Source organism: Chiloscyllium plagiosum, chromosome 21, assembly GCF_004010195.1.
Source record: "Chiloscyllium plagiosum isolate BGI_BamShark_2017 chromosome 21, ASM401019v2, whole genome shotgun sequence".
In the NCBI taxonomy this organism is placed as follows: domain Eukaryota; kingdom Metazoa; phylum Chordata; class Chondrichthyes; order Orectolobiformes; family Hemiscylliidae; genus Chiloscyllium; species Chiloscyllium plagiosum.
The window spans coordinates 4973729-4997310 of NC_057730.1; the positions used below are offsets into that span (position 1 = coordinate 4973729).

At 42.0% G+C, this 23582-nt stretch overlaps 1 protein-coding gene across 2 annotated transcripts in view; it reads right to left on the reverse strand.

Annotated features, from left to right (window-relative positions):
• The window catches only part of LOC122560484, a 429307-nt gene that overhangs the window by 159849 nt on the left and 245876 nt on the right, over positions 1-23582 (reverse strand). For both annotated transcript variants that reach the window (XM_043711128.1, XM_043711129.1), the window contains exons 30-36: positions 22263-22451; positions 20444-20586; positions 17871-18033; positions 15966-16052; positions 11442-11576; positions 11189-11308; positions 5430-5522 (exon numbers count right to left, since the gene is read on the reverse strand). In XM_043711128.1, coding sequence (XP_043567063.1) covers positions 5430-5522; positions 11189-11308; positions 11442-11576; positions 15966-16052; positions 17871-18033; positions 20444-20586; positions 22263-22451 — 930 coding nt within the window. The remainder of the gene's footprint in view (positions 1-5429; positions 5523-11188; positions 11309-11441; positions 11577-15965; positions 16053-17870; positions 18034-20443; positions 20587-22262; positions 22452-23582) is intronic.

A 23582-nucleotide genomic window follows, 5' to 3' on the forward strand; every position in this document is an offset into this window, starting at 1 on the left:
GAACTAGAGAGCATAGGTTTAGGGTGAGAGGGGAAAGATATAAAAAAGATCTAAGGGGCAACGTTTTCACACAGAGGGTGGTGGGGGCATGGAATGCGCTGCCCGTGGGAGTGGTAGAGTCGGAATCATTGGCGACCTTTAAGCGGCATTTGGATAGGTACATGGATGGGTACTTAATCTAGGTTAGAAGTTCGGCACAACATCGTGGGCCGAAGGGCCTGTTCTGTGTTGTATTGTTCTATGTTCTATGTTCTAAGTGTCTCCAGCTGCAGCTCCTAAAAGCCCGTGTTTTGGAGTTGGAGCAGTGTTTGGCGACACTGAAGCATTCACATGGCGGACAGTGTCGTGGATAGCACGTAAGGAGGGGTGGTCACACCACAGACTCAGACAGTGTCATGGATAGCATGTAAGGAGGGGTGGTCACACCACATGACTCAGACACCACAGGCAGGATGAGAATGAGTGACCACCAGGCATGGCAGAAGGGCTGAGCAGTCAGTGCAGGAATCTCTTGTGGCTGTTCTCCAGTAAAACAATATGGCATTTTGGATACTGTTGAGGAGAATGGCCTCTCAGGGATAACAGCAGTAGCAGCCAAATCCATGGCACCATGGGCGGCTCTGCTGCAGATAAAGAGAGAAATAGCACAAAAATGCAATAGTTATAGGGGTTTTGGGGAACGGATAGGCATTTCTGTAGCTGCAAATGAGAATCCAGGATGGTGTGTTGCCTCCCTGGTGCTAGTGTCCTTGATGTCTTGGAGCGATTGCAGGTCATTCTGGAGGGGGAGAGTGAACAGCCAATGGTCACAGTACACGTTGGCACTACTAACATAGGTTTCAAAATAAATGGATGAGGTCCTAAAAGCAGAATATAGAGAACTAGGAAAAAAGTTGAAATGTAGGACATCAAAGGTAGTTATCTCAGGATTACTACCAGTGCACAAGCTAGTCAGAGTAGCAAATGCAGGATATATAGGATGAACATGTGGCTGGAAAGATGGTGGGAGAGGGAGGGTTTCAGATTCACGGGGCATTCGGGGAGGTGGGGCCTGTACAAACTGGACAGGTTACATTTGGGCAAGACAAGGAGTGATGTCCTCGGGAGAGGAATTTGGTAGTGTGGTTGGGGAGGGTTTAAACTAGTGTGGTAGGGGGGTGGGAACCAGAGGAGCAGGACAGTAGATGCAGAAATTAAGGAAGAGGTAGAACAACAACAGGCAGGGAAACACTGCTGAAAAGAGCAAGGGAGGTCTGAAATGCAAGTAGTATAATAGGCCAGGTAGATGAAATTCAAGCTTTGGTAAGTACTTGGATCTATGACATTATTGCAATTACAGAGACATGGCTGAAAGAGGGATAAGACTGGCAGCTGAATATCCCAGGATGGAGGGGGTTGCATTACTGGTAAAGGAGTATCTCACAGCCGTACTGAGGGAGGATACATCAGAGGACTTGTGCAGCGAGGCAGTGTGGGTAGAACTCAGGAATGGGAAAGGTGAAATCACAGTGCAGGGGGTACACTACAGATCTCTCAACAGCCAGAGGTGTTGTGGCGGGTAATTTTTAACTTTCCCCTATATTGAGTGGGACTCACTTTGTGCTAGGGGCAGAGTTTGTAAGGACCATTCAGGAGAGTTTCTTGACACAGCATGTAAACAGGAATACAAGGGCTTTTCCCGAAACGTCGATTTCGAAGCTCCTTGGATGCTGCCTGAACTGCTGTGCTCTTCCAGCACCACTAATCCAGAATCTGGTTTCCAGCATCTGCAGTCATTGTTTTTACCCCTTTTAACAGTCCGACCAGGAAAGAGGTTATATTGGACCTGGTTTTGGGAAATGAGCCCAGCCAGGGGAGTGAAGTTTCAATAGGGCAGCATTTTGGAATTACTGACTATAATACCGTGAGTTTTAAGATACTCGTGGTAGGGCTAACAACAATTCTTGGGTTAAGGTGTCAAATTGGTGAAGGCAAACTACAACAATATTAGGCAGGAACTGGAGAATGTTGACTGCAGGTGGGCTGTTTGAGTGTAAATCCACATCTGACATGTAAGAGTACTTCAAACTGATAAGAGTTTAGGAGTGGCACATTCCTGCGAGAATGAAAGATGGGTATGGCAAGTTACATGAACTTTGGATGATTAGGAATGCTATGACCTTGGTCAAAAAGAAGAGGGAAACATATGTAAGGTCTAAGAGAATGGGAACTGACAAAGCTCTTGGTGGAAAGTATATCAGGAAAGTCGGAAAGAACTTAAACAAGGAATTAGAAGGGCTAAAACAGGTCATGAAAAGTAGTTAGCAATCAGGATTAAGGAGAATCCCAAGGCTTTTCATGCATACATAAAAAGCAAGCGGGTAGCCAGGAAAAGGGTTAGCCCACTCAGGTACAAAGGAGGGAATTGATGTGTGGAGCCATAAGTGGTAGGTGAGGACCTAAATGAATACTTTGCGTCGGTATTCACCAAAGAGAAAGAATCAGTGAAGGGTGATATCAGGAAAGCGACTGTCGAATCTCTAAGCCAAGTTGCTATTAAAAAGGAAGAGGTGTTGTGCTTCTTAAGGTAGATAAGTCCCTGGGTTCTGAATGGATCTATCCCAGAATATTGAGGGAGGCCAACAGGCCAAATTGCTGGAGCACTGACAGACATCTTTGTCTCCTTTTTGGCCACAGGGGAGGTCCCAGAGGACTGGAGAATAGCCAATGTTGTCCCATTGTTTAGGAAGGCTAACAGGGATAATTCAGGTAATTACAGGCCTGTGAGCCTCACGTCAGTGATTGGGAAATTATTGGAAAAGATTCTCAGGGGCAAAATCTATACACAATTAGAAGCAAATGGAGTGATTAGTGATAGACAGCATGGTTTTGTATGGGGGAGGTTCAGCCTCACTAATTTGATCAAGGTTTTTGAGGAGGTGACTAAGATGATTGAGGGAAAAGCAATCAAAGTTGTCTACATAAACTTCAATAAAGCCTTTGACAAAGTCCCACATGGCAGGCTGGTACAAAAGTCACACGATATCAGGGGTGAGCTGGCAAGATGGATACAGAAGTGGCTTAGTCATAAAAGACAGAGAGTAGTGCTGGAGGTTGCTTTTTGGAATGGAGGGCTGTGACTAGTGGTGTTCCACAGGAATCAGTGCTGGGACCTCTGCTGTTCACGGTCTACATATATGATTTGAAGGAAAACGTAGCTGATCTAATTAGTATGTTTGCAGATGATACGAAGATTGGAGTTGCAGATAGTGAGGGGGATAGTCAGAGGATATAGCAGGATATGGATCAGTTGGAGGCACGGGCAGAAAATTGGCAGACGGAGTTTAATCCAGAAAAATGTGAGGTGATGCATTTTGGAAGGTCAAGTACAGGTGGAAATTATACCGTGAATGGCAGAACCCTTAGGAATATTGGTATGCAGAGGCATCTGGGTGTGGAGGTCCACAGACCACTGAAGGTGGCAGTGCAGGTAGATATGGTTTTTAAAGAAGGTCTATGGCATGCTTGCCTTCATTGAAAGGGACATTAAGTATAAGGAAAGACATGTTATGCTGCAGCAAGTTAGGCCACACTTGGAATATTGCGTACATCTCTGGTCACCACACTGCCAGAAGGATACATTGGAGAGAATAGAGCAAAGTTTTACCAGGACGTTTCCTGGTCTGGGGGATTTTAACTGTGAAAGAAGGTTGGATAGACTGGGTTTGTTTTCACTGGAATACAGGAGGTTGAGGGGTGACCTGAAGGAAGTTTATAAGATTGTGAATGGCATGGATTGAGCGGAAAGTATGAGGCTTTTTCCCTGGGTGTAGGGGTCAATTACTAGGGGACGCAGGTTCAAGGTGTGGGGTGGGGCAGTGCAGGGGAGTTTAAAAAAAGATGTGCGAGGGATGTTTTTCACCCAAAGTGTGGTGAGTACCTGGAACACGTTGCCAGAGGTGGTGGTGGAAGCAGACACAATAGCAGTATTCATGAAGAACCTGGACAAATACATGAACATAAGGGACTAGAGGGATATGGATCCTGTAAGTGAAGATACTTTTAGTATGGAAGGGGAAAAGGTGTCGGCGCAGACTTGCAGGTCCGAAGGGCCTGTTCATGTGCTGTACTGTTCTTTGCTTTTTGATAGGACCCTGGGTAGTACTGTAGATCAGAAAGACCGAAGGGTTCGGGTACATAATACTTTGAAATTTGTGTCACAGGTAGACAGGGTGGTTAAGAAGGCATTCAGCATACTTGCCTCCATTGCTCGGAGCTTTGAGTAAAGGAGTTGAGACGTCATGTTTGAGATGCCCCATCTGAGTATTATGTACTGTTTTGTGTGCGCCCTGTTATAGAAAGGATAGTACTCAACTGGAGAGGGTTCAGGAGAGATATACCAGGACGTTGCTGGGAAAGAAGGTTTCAGTTATAAGGAGAGGCTGGACAAACTGGGACTTTCTTCACTGGAGCAAAGGAGGTTGAGGGAAGACCTTACTGAGGTTCATAAAATCATGAAGGACATGGATAAGATGAATAGCAAAGATTTTTTCCCCTTGGCTGAGGGAGTTCAAAATTAGGTGGCATATTTTTAAGTTGAGAGGAGTAAGATTTAAAAAGGACACGAGTGGCAACTTCCTTTTTTTTTTACAGCGTGGTTAGTGTATGGAATGAGCTGCCAAAGGAAGTGATGGATGCAGGTGTAGTTACAGTGTTTAAAAGACATTTGGATAAGTACATGAATAGGAAATGTTTAAAGGGATATTGGCCAGACACAAACAAGTGCTAGAATTAGAATCCCTACAGGGTGGAAACAGGCCCTTCGGCCCAACAAATCCACACCGACCCTCCGAAGAGAAACCCACCCAGACCCATTCCCCAACCCTATATTTACCCCCGACTAACGCACCTAACCGATACACCCCCTGAACATTATGGGCAATTTAGCTTGGCCAATTCACCTAACCTGCACATCTTTGGACTGTGGGAAGAAACCGGAGCACTCGGAGGAAACTCACACAGACGTGGGGAGAATGTGCAAACTCCACACAGACAGTCGCCAGAGGCTGGAATCGAACCTATGTCCCCGGCGCTGAGAGGTAGCGGTGCTAACTACCAAGCCACCGTGCTGCCCGTTGTGACTAGTTTAGTTTGGGAATATGGTTGCCCCCATTTAAGAGGAAGCCGATTTCACATATTTTGAATCAACCTGTTCAGAACACACCTCTGGAGCAGGTGGGATTTAAACAAGGGTCTCCTAGCTCAAAGGTGGGGACACAACCACTGAGCCATAAGAACCCCCTGCAATTTTGTCTGAGGTGAGTGTAAGGTTGAACAGAGGGGTTCTCTTATTGGCTTGCAATTGTCCCCAAAACACTTTCACACACTGTCTTCTCCCTCAGTGAGAAACTAGGTAGGCTGCTTGATACAGGTAATAGAGAATCACAAACCTGGAAAGTGTATGGTATTGTTGACTGGTATGGATGGCTGAACTGGGAATAAACTCTCATCTGACTGGAGGAGCCATTCACCTGAACTGAAAACTAGTTAAATAAAAAAAATCAGTGAAAATCACCATTACTTTAAGAGTTTTCCAATAACTTATTTCAAAACTTATTTCTAAGTCTATAAATTAAGCCATTTTCATGTTATTCTAACAATTGTAATTCTAACAACGAATTAACCATGATGATTAATTGAACCAGTTGTTTACAATTTAAGAATGTATTTTGTACACTACGAGAGGAGCTAAAGACATTGAAAACAGTGGCAACCTGAGCAAACAACTGACTGGTGTTTACAACATTGTGGGAGTGTTTACAAACCTGTTGGAAGGCCATGCTTTCAATATTTTACTTAAGCCACATGCTGCCCGTCATAAATTAAGCTGGGTTAGAGACAAAAGAAAACTGCAGATGCTGGAATCCAAAGTAGACAGGTAGGAGGCTGGAACGTCACAGCAAGCCAGGCAGCATCAGGAGGTGCAGAAGTCGACATTTTGGGTGTAACCCTTCCTCAGGGCAGTCCAGTGCTGTGTTCTTCCAGCCTCTGCCTGTCTACTATAAATTAAGCTGGGGCCAGAAGCAATGTTGAGGTCAGAGGCTAGGTTTTGTGGTGAGAGACTAAAGTCCTGCCTCCCTGAAGCTTGTCTGCCATCGACAAGGCGCAAGACAGGAGATTGGTGAAATACCCTCCATTTATTTGGATGAATGCGGCAAGACTTAAGTAGCTGAAAATCATTCAGGATGTAACACCCCACTTCACTGGCACTCCATCCACCCCTCCATTCAGGGATGGACAATAATTTGCTGGCCAGGCCAACATCCACATCCGAATGTACTGATAAAAGAAGTCTGTCCATCTCAGATGCACAGTGGCAGCACTGTAGAACATCCATAAGATGCACTGTAAAAATTCACTAAGGTTTCTGTGACCAGCATCTTCCAAACCCACGACCAGTATCATCTAGAAGGACAAGGGCAGCAGATATATGGGCACATCACCACCTGCAAGCTCCCCTCCAAGCCCAGATATATGGGCACATCACCACCTGCAAGCTCCCCTCCAAGCCCAGATATATGGGCACATCACCAGCTGCAAGCTCCCCTCCAAGCCATACATGCTCTTGACTTGGAAATATATTACCGTTGCTCTTAAAATTGTAGAAGATCCTCCCTAACAGCTCTGAGGGTCCCCACCATGGACTGTGGTTATATAAGAAGATAGTTCATCCCATCTTCCCCAGTGCAATACATGCCCATCTAGCCAATGACACTCTCAGCTTGTGAGTGAATACATAAAGAAAAAGGTGAAAAAGTGTGCTCAGAGTCTGACACCATCAAGGGTAGATGATAAATGGAGGTCTAGTATTTCCTCACCGGGAAGGTGAAAAAAGACAAAATGATTGATTAAGGCCTCTATTGCGTATGTCCTAGTGGCACAATCATTGTGTAGATATTTTTAAACAACTCTGGAGTAGGTGGGACTTAACCCAGGCCTCAAGGTAGGGACATATCAGAGCCGCTTGTGAAATTTAAAAATAATGGGAAATGCCACTTACAAGTGAGATAAAGGGACTTTTTTTTAAAACCAGAGGCTTTTGAATCTTTGGGATTCTGTAGCACAGAATGATGTGGAAATCCAGTCTTTGAGCATCTTGAAGGTAAAGATTGATAGGTTTCCGACTACCAGGCTGTCAAGGGTTATGGGGATGGGGTGCGTAAATGGCATGGGAATGTTCCACCAGCTATGATTGTATTACATGCTTAAATTGGCTTAGTGGCCTACTCTTGTTCCTAAATTCCTCATCTGCGATCGAAAGCAAGGAGAAAGTGAGGGCTGCAGATCAGAGTCAAAAAGTGTGATGCTGGAAAAGTACAGCCGGTCAGGCAGCATCTGAAGAAGAGGAGAATCGACGTTTTGAGCACAAGCTCTTCATCAGGAATTTCTGATGACGAGCTTATGCTTGAAACATTGACTTTCCTGCTCCTTAGATGCTGCCTGACTGGCTGTGCTTTTCCAGCATCACACTTTTTGACTGAAATTGAAAGCAAACTAGACATAAAATATGGTTTTCAAAGAAACATAGATTACGCATGGTTGGTTTATATTCCGTTGTTGCAAGAAACTATGCTGACAACCCAAACTGAACCCTACGTGCCAACAAAGTCCAATACTCAACCCATCATCTGCGCTGAGTTTACTGGCATCAATTAGAACAGCATTATTGGTTTTGAGAGATCTGGGCTGTGCGTGAAAGAAATAGGAATTCTGATTCCTGATGAAGGGCTTTTACCCAAAACGTCGATTTTCCTGCTCCTTGGATGCTGCCTGATCTCCAGCACTCACTTCTACTAAGTAGGAATCAGTCACTATTGTTATGCCCACATGCTGGATAGTGTTCCCTAATCTGTTGCAGTTCCAGATCCACTGCAGGATGAGGAGGGATGAAATGACTCCACTACTTTATTCACCTGCCCCCTCAGTTGGTTGCACCAAGGTTAAATCAGATCACTTCCCTCCTGGAGACTTTTCTCCCAAGTTCAATGAACTCACGTTTTAAAAGGAGCCAATTTAACCATGCCTCCTTGAGATAACAAACAGTGAGTTTAATGACTACTGCGCGAGAAGAACTAGTACCAGAATACACACACCTACACACAGAAACAAATACCGAAAGTTCAAGAACATTTCCATGGAGAGAAAAACCGTTAACATTTCAAGTCCTGAATGAGTCTTCTTCAGAACTGAACAGGACTGGGAAATGTTTTTATAATGAGTTTGGAGAAGATTTTTACCTCAGGTTAAGGTTCTGGATGTAGGCTTGCTCGCTGAGCTGGGAGGTTCATTTCCAGACATTTCATCACCATATAGGTAACATCTTCAGTGGGCCTCAGGCAAAGCAGCGTACATGATTCCTGCTTTCTATTTATATGTTCGGGTTTCTTTGGGTTGGTGATGTCACTTCCGGTTCTTTTTCTCAGGGAGTGGTAGATGGGCTCTAACTCAATGTGTTTGTTGATATAGTTCTGGTTGGAATGCCATGCTTCTAGGAATTCTCGTGCGTGTCTGTTTGGCTTGTCCTAAGATGGATGTGTTGTCCCAGTCGAAGTGGTGTCCTTCTTTATCTGTATGTAAGGAGACTAGTGAGAGAGGGTCATGTCGTTTTGTGGCTAGTTGATGTTCATGTATCCTGGTGGCTAGTTTTCTGCCTGTTTATCCAATGTAGTGTTTGTTACGGTCCTTGCACGGTATTTTGTAAATGACATTAGTTTTGCTTGTTGTCTGTATAGGATCTTTCAAGTTCATTAGCTGCTGTTTTAGTGTGTTGGTGGGTTTGTGGGCTACCATGATGCCAAGAGGTCTGAGTAGTCTGGCAGTCAAATCCGAGATGTCTTTGATGTAGGGGAGAATGGCTAGGGTTTTCGGATGTGTTTTGTCTGCGTTTTTAGGTTTGCTGCTGAGAAATCGGCAGATTGTGTTCGCCAGAAACCCAAAGAAGCCGACAAAACATGTCCAGAAAACCTAGCCCATCTCCCCTAATGATGGAGTCCAACCTAGTACACGTGTACTTTAGCCCACTTGCACACGTATGCACATCCATCCCATGAGTACACACACAAGAAACTCAGTTCTTCTTTCTCACACACATGTCCAGATAGCTCTCACCTAATTTAGCTCTGCAATAATGTTTGGTTGCATCAGCTCTCTTTTAAAAGGTGCAGTTCTCAATTACAAGTTAAAGAAAAATTATACTGCATCAGGTATCTGGTCTGTGGTTATGACCCTATCCACTTATCCCTCTGGAAGAGCTAACATGGGAGAAGATCAGGCCTGGGAATAATATTAATGAAGTATTTAATATTCTGAACAGCCAAAAGCATTGCAATACTCTACACATCCATAAATTCAACAACAAGGCAAAATCACATACCGAATAAGAGGGAGGGGACAGGCAGATTTAAAAGTTTTGTGGGATATATTTTCTCTCCCTAGCAGGGAGTCCAAAATGGACACCAAAAGACTTTTCAGAACTATACTCAGTGCTGGTTAAGCACAACATTTTCTGCAGACAGAGATTGGTCAGCAATATTCATTGCACCATAGAACCACAGTGAACAGTACAGAGTTAATTCTGAAATATGTAAATAGTATGCTACATGGATATGGACGTATTAGATCACATGAAGAAATTCTGGAGAGAGATAAGTCTAAGAGTATCCATAATTCAGAACATGAACCCTTGATCCAGCCAACTCTCAAAGCAAAGTAGAGCTCCCAACATCTTCCATTCACACACCACAGAACTGTCTCCCTGAGGTGGACAGTGCAAACAAATAGTCCATAATGATCTTGAATGAACAAAACATATTGTGAGAGCTAGACAATGACAACTATTTTAATTTGTACATTCTCACCAGTGCTTCGAAGACCATGAAAAATGAGAGCAGTAGTCATCCATTTGGCCCCTCATGCCTGCTCTGACATCCAGTCTGATCACTGTTGATCTAACTGAGGCCACGCCTCCAAATTACTGCTGCACCTTTGCAACCTTTAACTTCTTTGTCATTCAACTACCTGTCAAACTCAACCTTGAATATGTTCAATGGTCCAGTCCACCACTTTCTTAAGAAGATTCTACCTCACCCTTTATTTTCAAACTGTGCACTGTAGTCTTATCAAGAGGAATTACCCATCCACAAGAGGAAATATTGTACCAGCACCAACCTTGCCATGGAGGCACAGAATCTTAAAATGGTCCAATGAGATTAGCTCATTTTTCCAATAGATAGAGATCCAACCTTCATAACCTAAGACAACCCATTCATTCCAGAAATCGGACAAGTAAACCTTTTCTGAATTGTTTTAAATACAAATTTGTTAAGGAGACTAAAACTGTACCGACAGGATGCACTCTAACCAATGCCCTGCACAAATATACTAATACTTACCTACTTTTTAATTATTTCAGCAGATTTGAGTGCACCAACAGCGTTATTGGGGAGAGTCTTCCTGATTTTGATCCAGCAACATTGAAGAAATGGTGATTATGTATCTGAGTTGGGATGGTAAGAGACTTGGAAAGAAACTTGCAAGTGGTGCTGTTCCCATGTATTTGTCACATGGTACAGGCTGTGGTTTTGGAAGGTGCAGTCAGAGCAGCCTTGATGAGTTTTGGCAATGTCCCTTGCAAACGGTACATACTATTGATACTGTGCATCAGTGTTGAAGGAGGTGAATGGGGTGCCAAACAAGCAGGGTACTTTTTCTTGTACAGTGCCAAGCTTGAGTGTTGCTGAAGTTGCATTTATCCAGGCAAATGGAGAGCACTCCATCACACTCCTGACTTGTGCCTTGTAGATGGTGGATGTGCTTTAAGGATTCAAGGGATGAGTTACTCAGCACAGAATTCCCAGCCTCGGATCTGCTCTTGTAACCACAGGATTTATATGGCTAGTCCAGTTCAATTTCTGGTTATTGGCACCATCAAGATGTTAGTAGGGGTGGATTCAGCAATATAAAAGCCTCTGAACATCAAGGAGATGGTTAATACTTAGCAGTCATGTGGCATAAATATTATTTGGCATTTAACAGGTCAGGCTGGTAGTTTGCTGTACAAAAGCATGGACTGCTTCAGTAACTGACGAGTGGTGAATGATGCTAAGCATTGTACAAACATCAGCAATGCAACCAACATTTTATTTCTAACCTGTGATGTATCCAACTTATTGATGGTAAATCTGCAATTTGCTCCATAGTTGAAGATCTCATTCTTGCTGTGCATTGTGAATAACTCCCCATCCAGCGTTACAGTATGAGGAACCCGTATCTATACATTAAAGAGAAACCAGCAATAAAGCAAACAAGGCTGAGATAAACATTCTGGGTTTTATGAAAATATCTGCTAACAAGCTAAGTGATTTACTAGACCAGAGTGATTTTAATACAGGATCTCCGTATACCTGGAGACTGTGATCTGCATCAAAATGCACCAAATGCCAGCAATCCGTATCTGTGGATTTATTCTGATATTGTCCACTGAACTTCAAGGCATCTCTTTTGTTGATTCTCATTGTCGCTTCTGCCTCAAATTTTGCCTGTGATACAAGATATTGAGAATCTCAGTACTTCCATAAGGTATGAAATAGAAATCACAATCGGCATGCAGTTTGGAAATAACTGTAACAATGAAGAACATAGCATTTCACCCTCAACATCTAGAAGCTTTATCTAGGCCAACTCAATGGATACAATGGATATCACAGACTAGAAATTATTGGAAGTTTCACGCATTCTTATTCCTCTATTTGCCATTCTAACATTGCCGTCAGTGTTTATTTAAAATAAATATTGATGTGGATTTTTCCTCCAGCAGTGTGTCTTGATCTAATGCAGCAATGCTTAAGTTAGGCCTCATAACATAACATAACATAAGCTCAGTGTGGTTAATATGGTACTGAAAGACCAAACAAATGTTTAAATGATCACATTTACAGAGACATGTGTCTCCGATGGTATTGGGCTATTCAGTTGCAAATAGTAACCGTTAACATATCATGCTTCAAGTGATCTTGGGGTCAAGATGGAGTATGTGAGCCTCAAGTCACATGCTATGATCAGGAATGATATTATGACTATGTCCCTTAAAGGTATACAGTATTGAAGTATTGACGGTGAGACATAATACAATAGATAGCTCGCTTAGACAGAGGAATATTACACATGCATTCACAATTTATTTCCTGATTTCACCCTCAGAATTTCAAGCCTCATGTTTAATAATACTAAGCACAATTGGTAGATTAAAATGTAACCGAGTAATGTGTCTAGTTTTTGTTCCTAATAAAATAGAAAATACTCTGGCCTTCGAAAAGTTCAAGCGGAGAGCCGCAAGAGTGATCTCTAGCTTAAAAATTCAGTTATGCTCAAGGACACTGATTGTTTGTTTTACGCAGCATTCACGTAAAGGTGAGCTCATGAAGGCTTGTAAAATAATTGATTAGAGAGAATCTTTACTGACTGTTTGGGTTTAACAAATTGGTAAACATCTGGAGACTTGATTTTAAACTATACAAGAGTAGGACAGACTGAATATCTGGTGACTTGTCTGTTCCCAGAGAATTGCAAGGCCTGAGAAATATACTACCAGCTGGTGAAGTTAATGATGGCTTTTCTGTATGTCCTCAATTATTCCAGACTGCAGGAGAGGTCACATCATGTTGGAGGTAGTCAGACAGAGACAGACAGACAGACAATAGGACTGATCGAAAATTATTATGGCGGCAGGTGCCAAATTGCAATGATGACATAAATAAAACAAGTAATCATAACTCACAGCATAGCTAAAAACCATCAAAGTAAAGTATGAAATAGACAAACTGCTTAATTATGAACATTTCTGTATGCCAACTGTTACAACATGTTGCAAAATACATTGTATTATAACTTTATAACTTCCAGAATTAAAACTGGCCCATTGCAATCTGCATTTTGTACTAAAATTCTACCAATCATAGATTGTCAGGTTAAGTTAACTAAATTCTCAACCTTTTCTCAACCTTGTACTAGTCATGAATTTTATAAAGTGGGAGATAGGACCATGATGTAAGTTATACATTCGGTATCTGATATGTGGAATTTTCTTCTTAATTCCAGAGTGTTTTTCCTTGTGGCTACAATAAGATATAGTAGGACTGGGAAATGGGATTCACAAGTTTGTAGTGAAGCCCAAACAGCAATTTTTCCACCTTCACCAAGGAAGCACAGATTCATAAGAGTGTCTTTAGAAATAATCCTCAGTCCATTTGATTTCCTGGACTGATTTCAACTGTCTGAGCAAGTTCACAGCAACATATCTGTATTTACCAACTCAGAATTTTCTTGAGGTTTTTTTGCCATTTCTGGGACATTAGACGGGAGATTCCAGGGATGGGTGTGGTGATGGGGGAAGAAGGATGTGTCTGAAGCAGCACAGTGTATGACCAGCTTGATCAAACAGTTGGTCATCTGTCTGTCTGTCTCTTAACTGTGTATGTTTATAATTTATTTTAAATCAACGAATAAAACTCTTGCTGCCTAGTGGTCTTTTTTCTTTCACTGTTCTATTTCCCTTCTTTCCCATTTTATTGGTTATGCACCAAGTTTATTTTATTCTCCGTGAAAACTCTACCTAATTGACTTAAGTTTCTATTTTTATCCCAGTTTAAACGTGCTGCTAAGATTTAATGGGTGCTATGAATAGCAAAATTTCAAACTTCTATATTTTCAAAGCAGAATTTTTAACTTGCAGCGGTCCAGGCCAGGACACATTTTAGCAAATTCTATCAATGAAATTCTGACTAGCATTTCTGACAAGTGACTGAGTAGTACCATCATCAATGGCGATCTGACCACTAACGAACAAAGGGATTTTTCTCTATTTAAAAACATTACACAAATGTTGTTGTAGTCAAAAGCACGGTTCAAATTTCAACTTCAGGCTACATTGATTTTTACAACTTTAGCCAAAATTTCTGGGGTGAGCTATCTCACTGCACGCCCAGTTAGTTAAATAGCTTCAGCTGGAAACTTTGTCCCTGCTGTGAATACTTGGAAGTACACAGCAAAGACATTAGAGCATCTGCAATTGTGGTGAATGACATTGTGTCTCCTGAATAAACAAGAAAAGGACTGAAAAACTAAGGACTGAGACTGAGGGTGAATTAGAGTGGGTGAAGTCCATGTCAAATCAAGAGCTGAAAGAGAGAGAGCTCGTGAGAAAGAGACTGGATTCAAAAAGGGAACAACGTGACAGAAAGAAAATTGCTGGGAAAATACTTAAAACTTTGTATTTGATTTCTTTTTCAAATCCCTAACTATAATAAGGAATGAAAGTCTGCACCTGGAATTGCCCACTTTTAGAGAGGAACTGCTTGGCAATTCTTAATAATCATGGCAGTCAAAACAGTGACTATGCTATGAATTATGGGAGCTGCAGCTCTGTAGCGAGGTTAATGGGGAAATAACAGGCAAATGTTGTAATTTCATGAAACCCAAGTTCATTAGAACAGGAGAGGGTTTTCTCAAAACTAACGTGGCAAAATTGTAGCGTTTCACAAGTCCCGAGTCATCAGTTCCTCGCCACTTGTTGCTAGTCAATTTGCAGAGTAAAAATGGCACACACTGTTCAGACACATAAGTTTCAGCATTTACATGCTGAGTTTATTAGAACAACTGCATTGGGCTACAACATTTGCAGTTTCTGACACCCAAAAACCCGTTCTGATAGGAATTAGCATATTGACTTTTGAATTGAAAGTGAAAAGCTTTGTCTTGCGAGCAATACGGGCAGATCACAGAGTTAAATCACAGAGATAAGTAACTGGTAGGTGTTTTTTGGACTGGTCATGTTCAATTTTATAAAAGGTCTTATCTATCTTTCAGTTCCTTATTTTCCTTAAAATATTAAACAAAAGCTAATGGGCCCAGTGTACTTCTAACAATTTCTATTTGGAATTTAAGTGAATGGCAATCCTATACTTCTAGCTATTACATTACTACTGTACAGTAGCCAAATAGACTCTGTAGCTAAAAAGCAAGATTGACACCAGAGATGAAGCACACTATAACATAAACTCGGGCTTGGAGGGATAAATTTATGAGGACCAATTCCATAAACCCTTCTTCTATTCCCTTGGATTAAAAAGATGGACAGGTAAAACGACTGAGGCTTTTAGAAGGATGGATGAGTTAGATACAGAGAGACCATTTTGTCTGGTGGAAGGATCAGAAACAAGGAGAAGCCATCCTTAGAGCAGCACGTGGTTGCACATGTAGACAGAAAGAAACTCGAGGCCCACCTGGAATATATTGGGACCCCAAGACCACCTCGCAATTCACCCCTACCTACCAATCCCAGTGTGCCAGGAAAACTCCACTTGGCCTCTCACAGTAGGCCTTAACAGACTATTTACTGATACAATTGGCTACCCACCACACTGCAGGTAGGTGGCCCTCACATTCCCCTCATGGGCTGAGGCTCAAATGGAACCAGGGAGCCCACGTACTGGCTGAAAACTCCATTGCTGCCTTCTGCCACCACCACCACCACGTAATTCAACATCCTGGAAACATTTGACCATTGGAGGTTTTTGGACAGTCATGATGCACAGGGCTATGGGAGATTGGCACTAGAAAATAGAGACCATTAAGTAACAGAGTCAATGCAGGCACAGTGGGCTGAATGGCCTCCCTCTGCACCGTAACAATTCTGTGACTCCCTCACACAGGCTTGGAGGAAATCTAAACTCTTCACAAAAAGACTGTGGATGCGCAGGCCATTTGAGTTTTCAACTTTGAGCTGGACAGATTTTTTTGAGAGTATTCACGCCCAAAGATATAAGGCAGATAAAGAAAACAGGAGCAATATTGTTTTGATCACTGTGAAGGACTGAATGAACTGCCCGAGGCTCCCCTGCAGAGCAGAGAAGCAGCTGAGCTGTACCCACCATGTGGTCTGTCTTTGTCCTGACACAAACATCCATGTTCTTTGGGATCACGTCACCATTATAAGGGTGCACTAAAGCGACACAGATCTGAAAGAAAGAGTTATTAGAAATATGCTGAATGTTAATGAAGCTTCTAAACATGTAGCTAAGTGTCCTGTATTCTAAATATTACGCATAATCAATAAAAAAAATCCACAAAATAAACTATCAATATCTATGTGAGGTTTTACGTTTTGGCCAGAAAAATAAAAAGGCAAATTATTATTTAAATGGGAAGCAGATTCAAAGTGCAGAGGGATCTGGGTGGCTTTGTACATGAATCGCAGGAAGTGTGTGTGCAGGTACACCATATAATAAGAAAGGCAAATGAAATCTTGGCATTTACTGCAAAAGTACTGGACTATACAAGTAAAGAAGTATTGTTACAATGAAATAAGGCATTGGTGAGACCACACCTGGAGTACTGGGTCCAGTTTTGGTCTCCTTGAGGAAGGGTATGGTAGCACTGGAGACCATTCAGAGAAGGTTCACCAGATTGATTCCAGGGATGAAAGGTACAAGGAGTGGTTCAATAGCATGGGCTTGTACTGACTAGAGTTTAGAAGAATGAGGGAGGATCTAATTGAGGTCTATAAAATACTGAAGGGGTTTGACAAAGTGTACATTGAACAGACGTTCCCCATTGTAGGACAGTTAGAACAAGAGGACAGAATGAAGGGGAAGTAGGTTCAAAAACTGAGATGAGGCGAAACTACTTCTCTGAGGGTTGTGAATCTATGGGGTTCATTGCCCCAGAGTGCAGTGGAGGCAGAATCAGTCAACAGATTCAAGAAAGAAAGATGTATTTCTGATGAAAAATGAGATAAAGGGCAATGGGGAGAACATGGGAAAGTGGAGTTGAGACCAGGATAAGATCCTGTTTAAATGGCGGAGCAAACAAAAGGGTTGAATTGCCTCCTCCTGCTCCTAATTCCGGAGTTCCTATATGTGTACACTCTGAGGCTAGGAGCACAACCTGAAGGCAAAGAGTGAGTGGGGTTTACTAAGAAGCCACTACTTTACAATGTGAGGGGACACAACCAAGACACAAACACTAAGAAGCAAGGAATAACAAAAGCCTTTTCGCCGCATCTAGGTAGGATTGTCCATTGTTGATGAGGGTGGTCTTGTCTCCTGGCAGGAAACCCTCTTATAAACAAAAAAAAAGGCCTGTTGTATATTCCATCAACCCAGACACAAACAGGTATTCAGTTGCAATTAGAGCCACAAGGGGAGGGATCCATATCAGATCCACAAGGGAAGGTGTGGAAGAGCAAGCCCATAGTCCAGGATTCGAGGAGCAAGGTTCCAGATTGTGAGGGAGAAAGGGGGGTGGGGTCTTCTCAGCTTGTGGGTTGGGGTAAGGAGTGCACAGGACACCTTCAATAAGGGTGCAGACACCCAATGGGCACTCCTTCAGTCTATGCCCATTTGCTTGAACAAGCGCAGATGCCTTTGATTAAGTTGGCCCTTCCCGAGGCTGTTCCCCAGGAACACGGCGTGGTACCAGGCCTGTTTGTCAATCTGTTAATTCCAGGGACCCCCTCAATTGGTGATGGGGTAGAACGAATGACTTATGGATGTTGTTGTCACAAACTTAATTCCAGTGGAGTTGGGAAGGGACAGTGAATGTGTATGTCAACAGGAAATTTAGGAAGGGTTCGGACCAATTCCACTTGGAATAATTTATAGGGGAAAGGATCTTAAAATTTCTTAACAGAAATGATTATTATTTGAAATAATGCAACATTTCTGAAGCAGATATTAGACAGATTAATTCCTTAGGGAGCGTAGGTAAAAGATGACCATGGCTTAAAAGTCCTTGGTCTAGACACTCAGCTATTTGTGTTGATTTTTACTACTTACGTAAGGTTTCTCAGGCTGATATCCAAGGATGAGTGTGTGAATTGTTTCATCTTTCTCATTCACCAAAGCTTTCACTTCCAAAACATAGTGTTTCTTTTTCTTGTCTACGGTGAAAGTCTCCTGTAGGAGGATGTTCTCTGGTATTGGCAGTTTAAAAGGATGGCTACAAAAATGAGGCACAGAATCAAATGAATATAGGCTTGGAATTTGCTGCAAAAACAAAATAACGATCATGCTGTCATTTGGATGAAAGCTGTACAGTAATTTGTCCTGAACAAGTCATGCCCTGTGAGTTGCCCGTTGCCACAAACCACTGGATGACTTGCCATTATCCTGGTGAAATCTAGAGCTTAAACATCCAATGAGTTTCATTCAATGGCTGCATTTATGTATAACTGAAAAAAATTTGGGATGGTATTTACCAGAGTAGGGACACCTTTAATAATCATACTTTATGTTCCTATCAATTCAATTAAATTATTTGACTGAGTAAGGAAGAATTTAAACTGTCAAAACTCATTCCTGCAGGAAGAAATTTTTTTAAATAGAATTATAGAACTTTAAATTTTAAATTTTTTTTTTTACAATTTTTTCTGTCTGTATTTTTTTTTGTTTCTTCCTTAATCCCAGTCTCCTTTCCCTTTCTGCACCAGAATTGACCCTAATCCACCCAATTTCCTTCTCTGTCATTCCTCTGTGTTTTCTTTTCTCTAGACTTCATTCAGATTGTATACAAGGTGGAAGACTGGACGTCACATTCACCAAGATCTCCAATGCTAGTTTCTATCATCAGCCTACACTTTCAACAACTCTCACTGCAAGGACATTTTGAGGTGAGGGATAAGTCTAACGGGACGTGAAAGGAGATATCCCATTCAGACAAATTCTGGGCCAGTACCTTTCTGTGAACTCTGAAATAGGAATCCAATAGAGGAATTCACTGGACTAAATATTAATGGGCCTGTGTTGATCATTTGAATTTGCCCCCTTCACTCCCTTCTATTTCCCTATCATTGTGGCTTTTCATCAGTTCTCATAGCATTTGATGTGTATTATTCAAAATCCTGCCAGTCATGCAGTACTCAAGTTCCGGTTGAATGAAGACAGAGTAGCATTACCATTCAACAACAAAGCACCTAAAGGGTGCCAGGGTCATGCAATTTACTTCTTCAGTTTCTGCAGTTCATTGTTTTATTTTCCATGCAATTTACTGTTTGCAGTCATAGAGATAACTCACAATGTGGAAAGCAGAAGTGGACATTTGGACTGAAAACTAATAGAAATGTGAACAACACTCAGATAGCCCATTATAGCTTACAGTAGTTATAGAGTCTTAGAGCTGAACAGCATGGAAATAGACCCTTCTGTACAACTCATCCATGCTGACCAAGATCCTAAATTAATCTTGTCCTACTTGCCAGCATTTGGCCCATATCCTTCTAAACCCTTCATATTCATTTACCCATCCAGGTGCCTTTTAAATGTTGTAATTGTACCAGCCTCCACCACTTAACTGGCAGCTTTTTCCGTATATTCCCCATGAAAATATCTACTCTTTTAGATCCATTTTTATATCTTTCCCCTCTCACCTTCAACCTATGCTCTCTAGTTTTGGAATCCCCTACCCTGGGAAAAAGACCTTGTCTATTTATCCTATCCATGCCCCTCATGGTTTTATAAACCTCTATAAAGGTCACCCCTCAGCCTCCAACGCTCTAGAGAAAACAGCCCCAACCTATCCAGCCTATCCCAATAGATTTCCAGCATCTGCAGTCCTCACTTTTGCCCAATAGCTTAAACCCTCCAACCCTGGCAACATCCTTGCAAATCTTTTCTGTTTCTTTAACAATGTATGCTGGGGCCTGATTTTTTTTATACATCACCACCGAAGAAATAGCATCACAATCATCCAACAGACATTAGTGTCGTGTGGCGGAAGTGGGTACTGCAGATACTGGAGATTAGAGTCAAGGTTAGAGTGGTGCTGGAAAAGTACAGCAGGTCGGATGAAGGGCTTTTGCCCAAAATTTCAATTTTCCTGCTCCTTGGATGCTGCCTGACCTGCAGTGTTTTTCCAGCATCACTCTAATCTTGATTAGAGAAGTGTGCCTGTATCCAATTGGGGTCCTTTGACCACGTTATGAAATTGCTGAAAAGAAACATTCCACATGTTGCTGAAACTTCATATCTTGCACTCATCAGGACAGATGCAAGAATACCAAATTTCAAAGGCAGCAAAATATTACATAAAAAAGGGGAATACTGAATGGTTGGCAAGTCGACTTTGACTAGACCTGCCAACCAATCAGCACCCTCTACACATGCAGTAATAGTTGTCATTCTCTTTGATATTTGGTATTTTTGCAATTCTATCCTGAGGAGTATGAGTTGTATAGCTTCAACAGTATATCCCCTTTTCTCAAAAATGTTTGAGAGCAAGGTTTATTTCGAAGCTGTTTCCAAATGAAGACCACACAGCTATCTCAGTGCCCACTCCCCCCCAACGCCCCCACCCCCACCCCGGCAGTGATACTGAGAAACAGAGTCAGGTTTGAGGAACGACAAAATATCACCTGAATTGAATTAATGCACGGTTCTGGAAAAACATCTTCTCCCTCTTCAATTCCTCGATTTGTCCATTCAACTGCACTATCAATGGTGGGCTCTTACCGTCTGTCCAAAGGGCCATCACTGCAATGCTCCTTTTCTTCTTTGGCTGTGAATTAACAGCAGGTTAAAGGATTTCTCAATAAATATTGCTTCATTTGAAACCAGAGATGTAGTTCTCCTGTTATTTATTTTATGTGGATGACTTGCCAAACCTCAATGATTTTGCCAAAGCCACAAAACGTTTTCCTTTGATCCTGCCTTCGACACACATGAAAACACTTCAGTGACTGCAAATGTTATTTCATTCAATGTGGAGTACATCTGGCTTTAACCAGCTGAGGTTGGTTAGATCAGGACTCCAGTGATGCCAGCTAGCACCATAGGTTCGAAGAAAGAAAGAAACTAATCCAATCCCCCAGAATTTGAACACCGCCTTTCTAAATGCTAAAATTTAAGGATTGTCAGGACAACAGCACATTTGATGCAACTGTAACTTTAAAGTGAATGATAGAAAATTCTCACAATGCTTTTGCTCAAACAGTAGCCCTTCTGGTGATACTGGCACCTGTAAATTTCAGGTTCCTGTTCCAGAATATAGTTTTAGAGTCTGAAAGTCAGGATATTTCAGGAAAACCACTCAATAAATAGGACAAAGTGTCTCTGCAAATCATCTTGAATGAGTAACTTACAAGTATCAAGTTGGGTCACTGGAACGAGGTTGGCCAGGAGATCCCTGATTGGAACTGTTAACCTGGGACAGTCAGGGAGCCCTGGCTGACTGATAATACACAGGACTCTTGGGGATCCTCCTCACTATAGGGACTGGCTCTGTGAGAGCTGATCAGCGTTCACATACTGTGCACGTGTAAACAAAAGACAGCTTGGTAATGGGGTACCGGTCTCCGTGGAGTTATTTCAGGTAGCAATCAGCTTTACAATTGGTGTTATTCTGCTCTGCACCCTCTCCAGTGTTATCACATCGTTGCTATAATGTGGATTCCAGAACAACACACAATAGCATGTGGAGTTTTGCAACCCACATTATGGGAGGGATATTATTTCACTGGGACAGGGTGCAGAGGACATTAACCGGGATGTTGCCTGGGCTGGAGAGTTTCAGTTATGAAGAGAGATTGGACAGACTGGGGATGTTTTCGTTAAAGCGGAGATTGAGGAAGAACATGACTGAAATGTATAACATTATAAGAGGCATCAATAGGGTAGACATGAATAAACCTTTTCCCTTGCTGAAGGTTTCAATGACCAAGGAGCATACATTTCTAGTAGGGGGCAGGAGGTTTACAGGAAAAATGCTTTCACCTAGAGGGTGGTGGGGCTATGGACACACTGTAAGAGTAGTCGAGTGTTTCTGACCAGCACAGACTCGATGGGTCAAAGGGCCTTTTTCTGTGCTGTAACCCGTATGACTCTCTCTGTCTCAAACATTCAACATAGAATTTTAGGAAGAGACCGTACAGGGCTGTACAAACTAATTACATAGAAAATGGTCATTCAATCATTTATTATACAGAGGGAATAGGCAGTAGGGAGCAGGCTTTAACTATCAACTAGCAGCTTTCGGACAGTTATCAGGAGTTGTCTTCCATTCAAACCCTGGTAAACATTAAAAATGGGCTTTGAAGCAGAGCAGAAACCGAAGAAGCATAGAAAAAAAAAGACTTGATCTTAGTGCCTATGTTGGATGTGAAGATACATCACACATGGGAATGAGCAACATCGCACTGAACTGCATTCCCCACTCCACAAACTGGAAGGTCTCACCTCCTCTCTACTTGTGTAGTTAGCTGTGAAATTAAACTCTTTCTTCTGATGCTTTAGCCAAAACGAGGCAGACTTGAGTTTCTCTTTACTTTCCACAAGGATTTTGTTCTTAATGGGAAGGTTCCAAAGGGAGACGACCTCACTGTGGCTCCTGAACAAACTTTCAGTAATGTGTCCAAAAGTTGATGCCTGAAAAATGTATGTATAACACTGTGAGAAAGCTCACCCTTTTAACCATTACTATTATTACAGCTCTTTTTAATTGTCCTCGGGCCCATCATCTGTTTTGAGATTGAAATCAAATGTATTACAAAAAGGAAATATAATATCCAGAAGGAAAAAATGAGGATGTGTAGTTAAATGATATAAGTTATAGAAAATCTTATCATTTATGATTTCTGATCAGAATCAATTGTTCTTTATTTCCAATCATCCCATTTGTTGAAACAGCTGCAACAATACCAAAAATTCACTCCCACATCTCGAGCATTCATCTCTACTGACTTAACAGTTTCACTATCTAAATTCGCATTTCATTTCAGACTGATCTGAACTAAAGCAGATTGTAATTCAGATAAATCGTTCACTCTGAGTTAAAGCTCCAGACGCAGCAGCTTTTCAACATGCTGTGTTGAAGATGGAAAAGTTCTTGGTGAATAAAGGCTGTCTGAAGTTTAAAAGTGTCCACCGTTTCTTCTACAAGCAAGTTATTTGAATCTCTCTGCTGTTGCAAAAATGATTCCAGGAATTGAAAGCTGTCTATCACACCCCCAGATACAAAACCAACCATTTTTGTTGGGGGGAGGGAAACAAGGGCAGGTTACAAATACAATTGGTTCATGTTCACAAAACAGCAGCTGCTTCCAGTTATAGAATCATACAGCATAGGAAACACCCTCGGTCCAACCAGTCCATGCCAACCATAATCCCATACTAAACTAGTTCCACCTGCCTGCACTTGGCCCTTATCTCTCCAAACATTTCTTATTCATGAACTTATCCAAATGTCTTTTAAACTTTGTAACGGCACCCGTATTCACCACTTTCTCTGGAAGTTTATTCCACACATGAACCATTTGCTCCACCATCTGTTATGATCGTGGTTGATCATCCAACTCAATAGCCCATGCCTTTTTTCTCACATATGTTTTGATCCCTTTAGCCCATTGTGTCCAGGGATGTGCAGGCCAGGTGGAAATAGCTTTGGAAAATCCAGGGTTTCAGGGATGGGGTCTGGATGGGTCAGTGTGGGCTGAATCACCTGCCCCACACTGTAGGGATTATATTGGCAGTTTTAGGGCGGCACGGTGGCTCAATGGT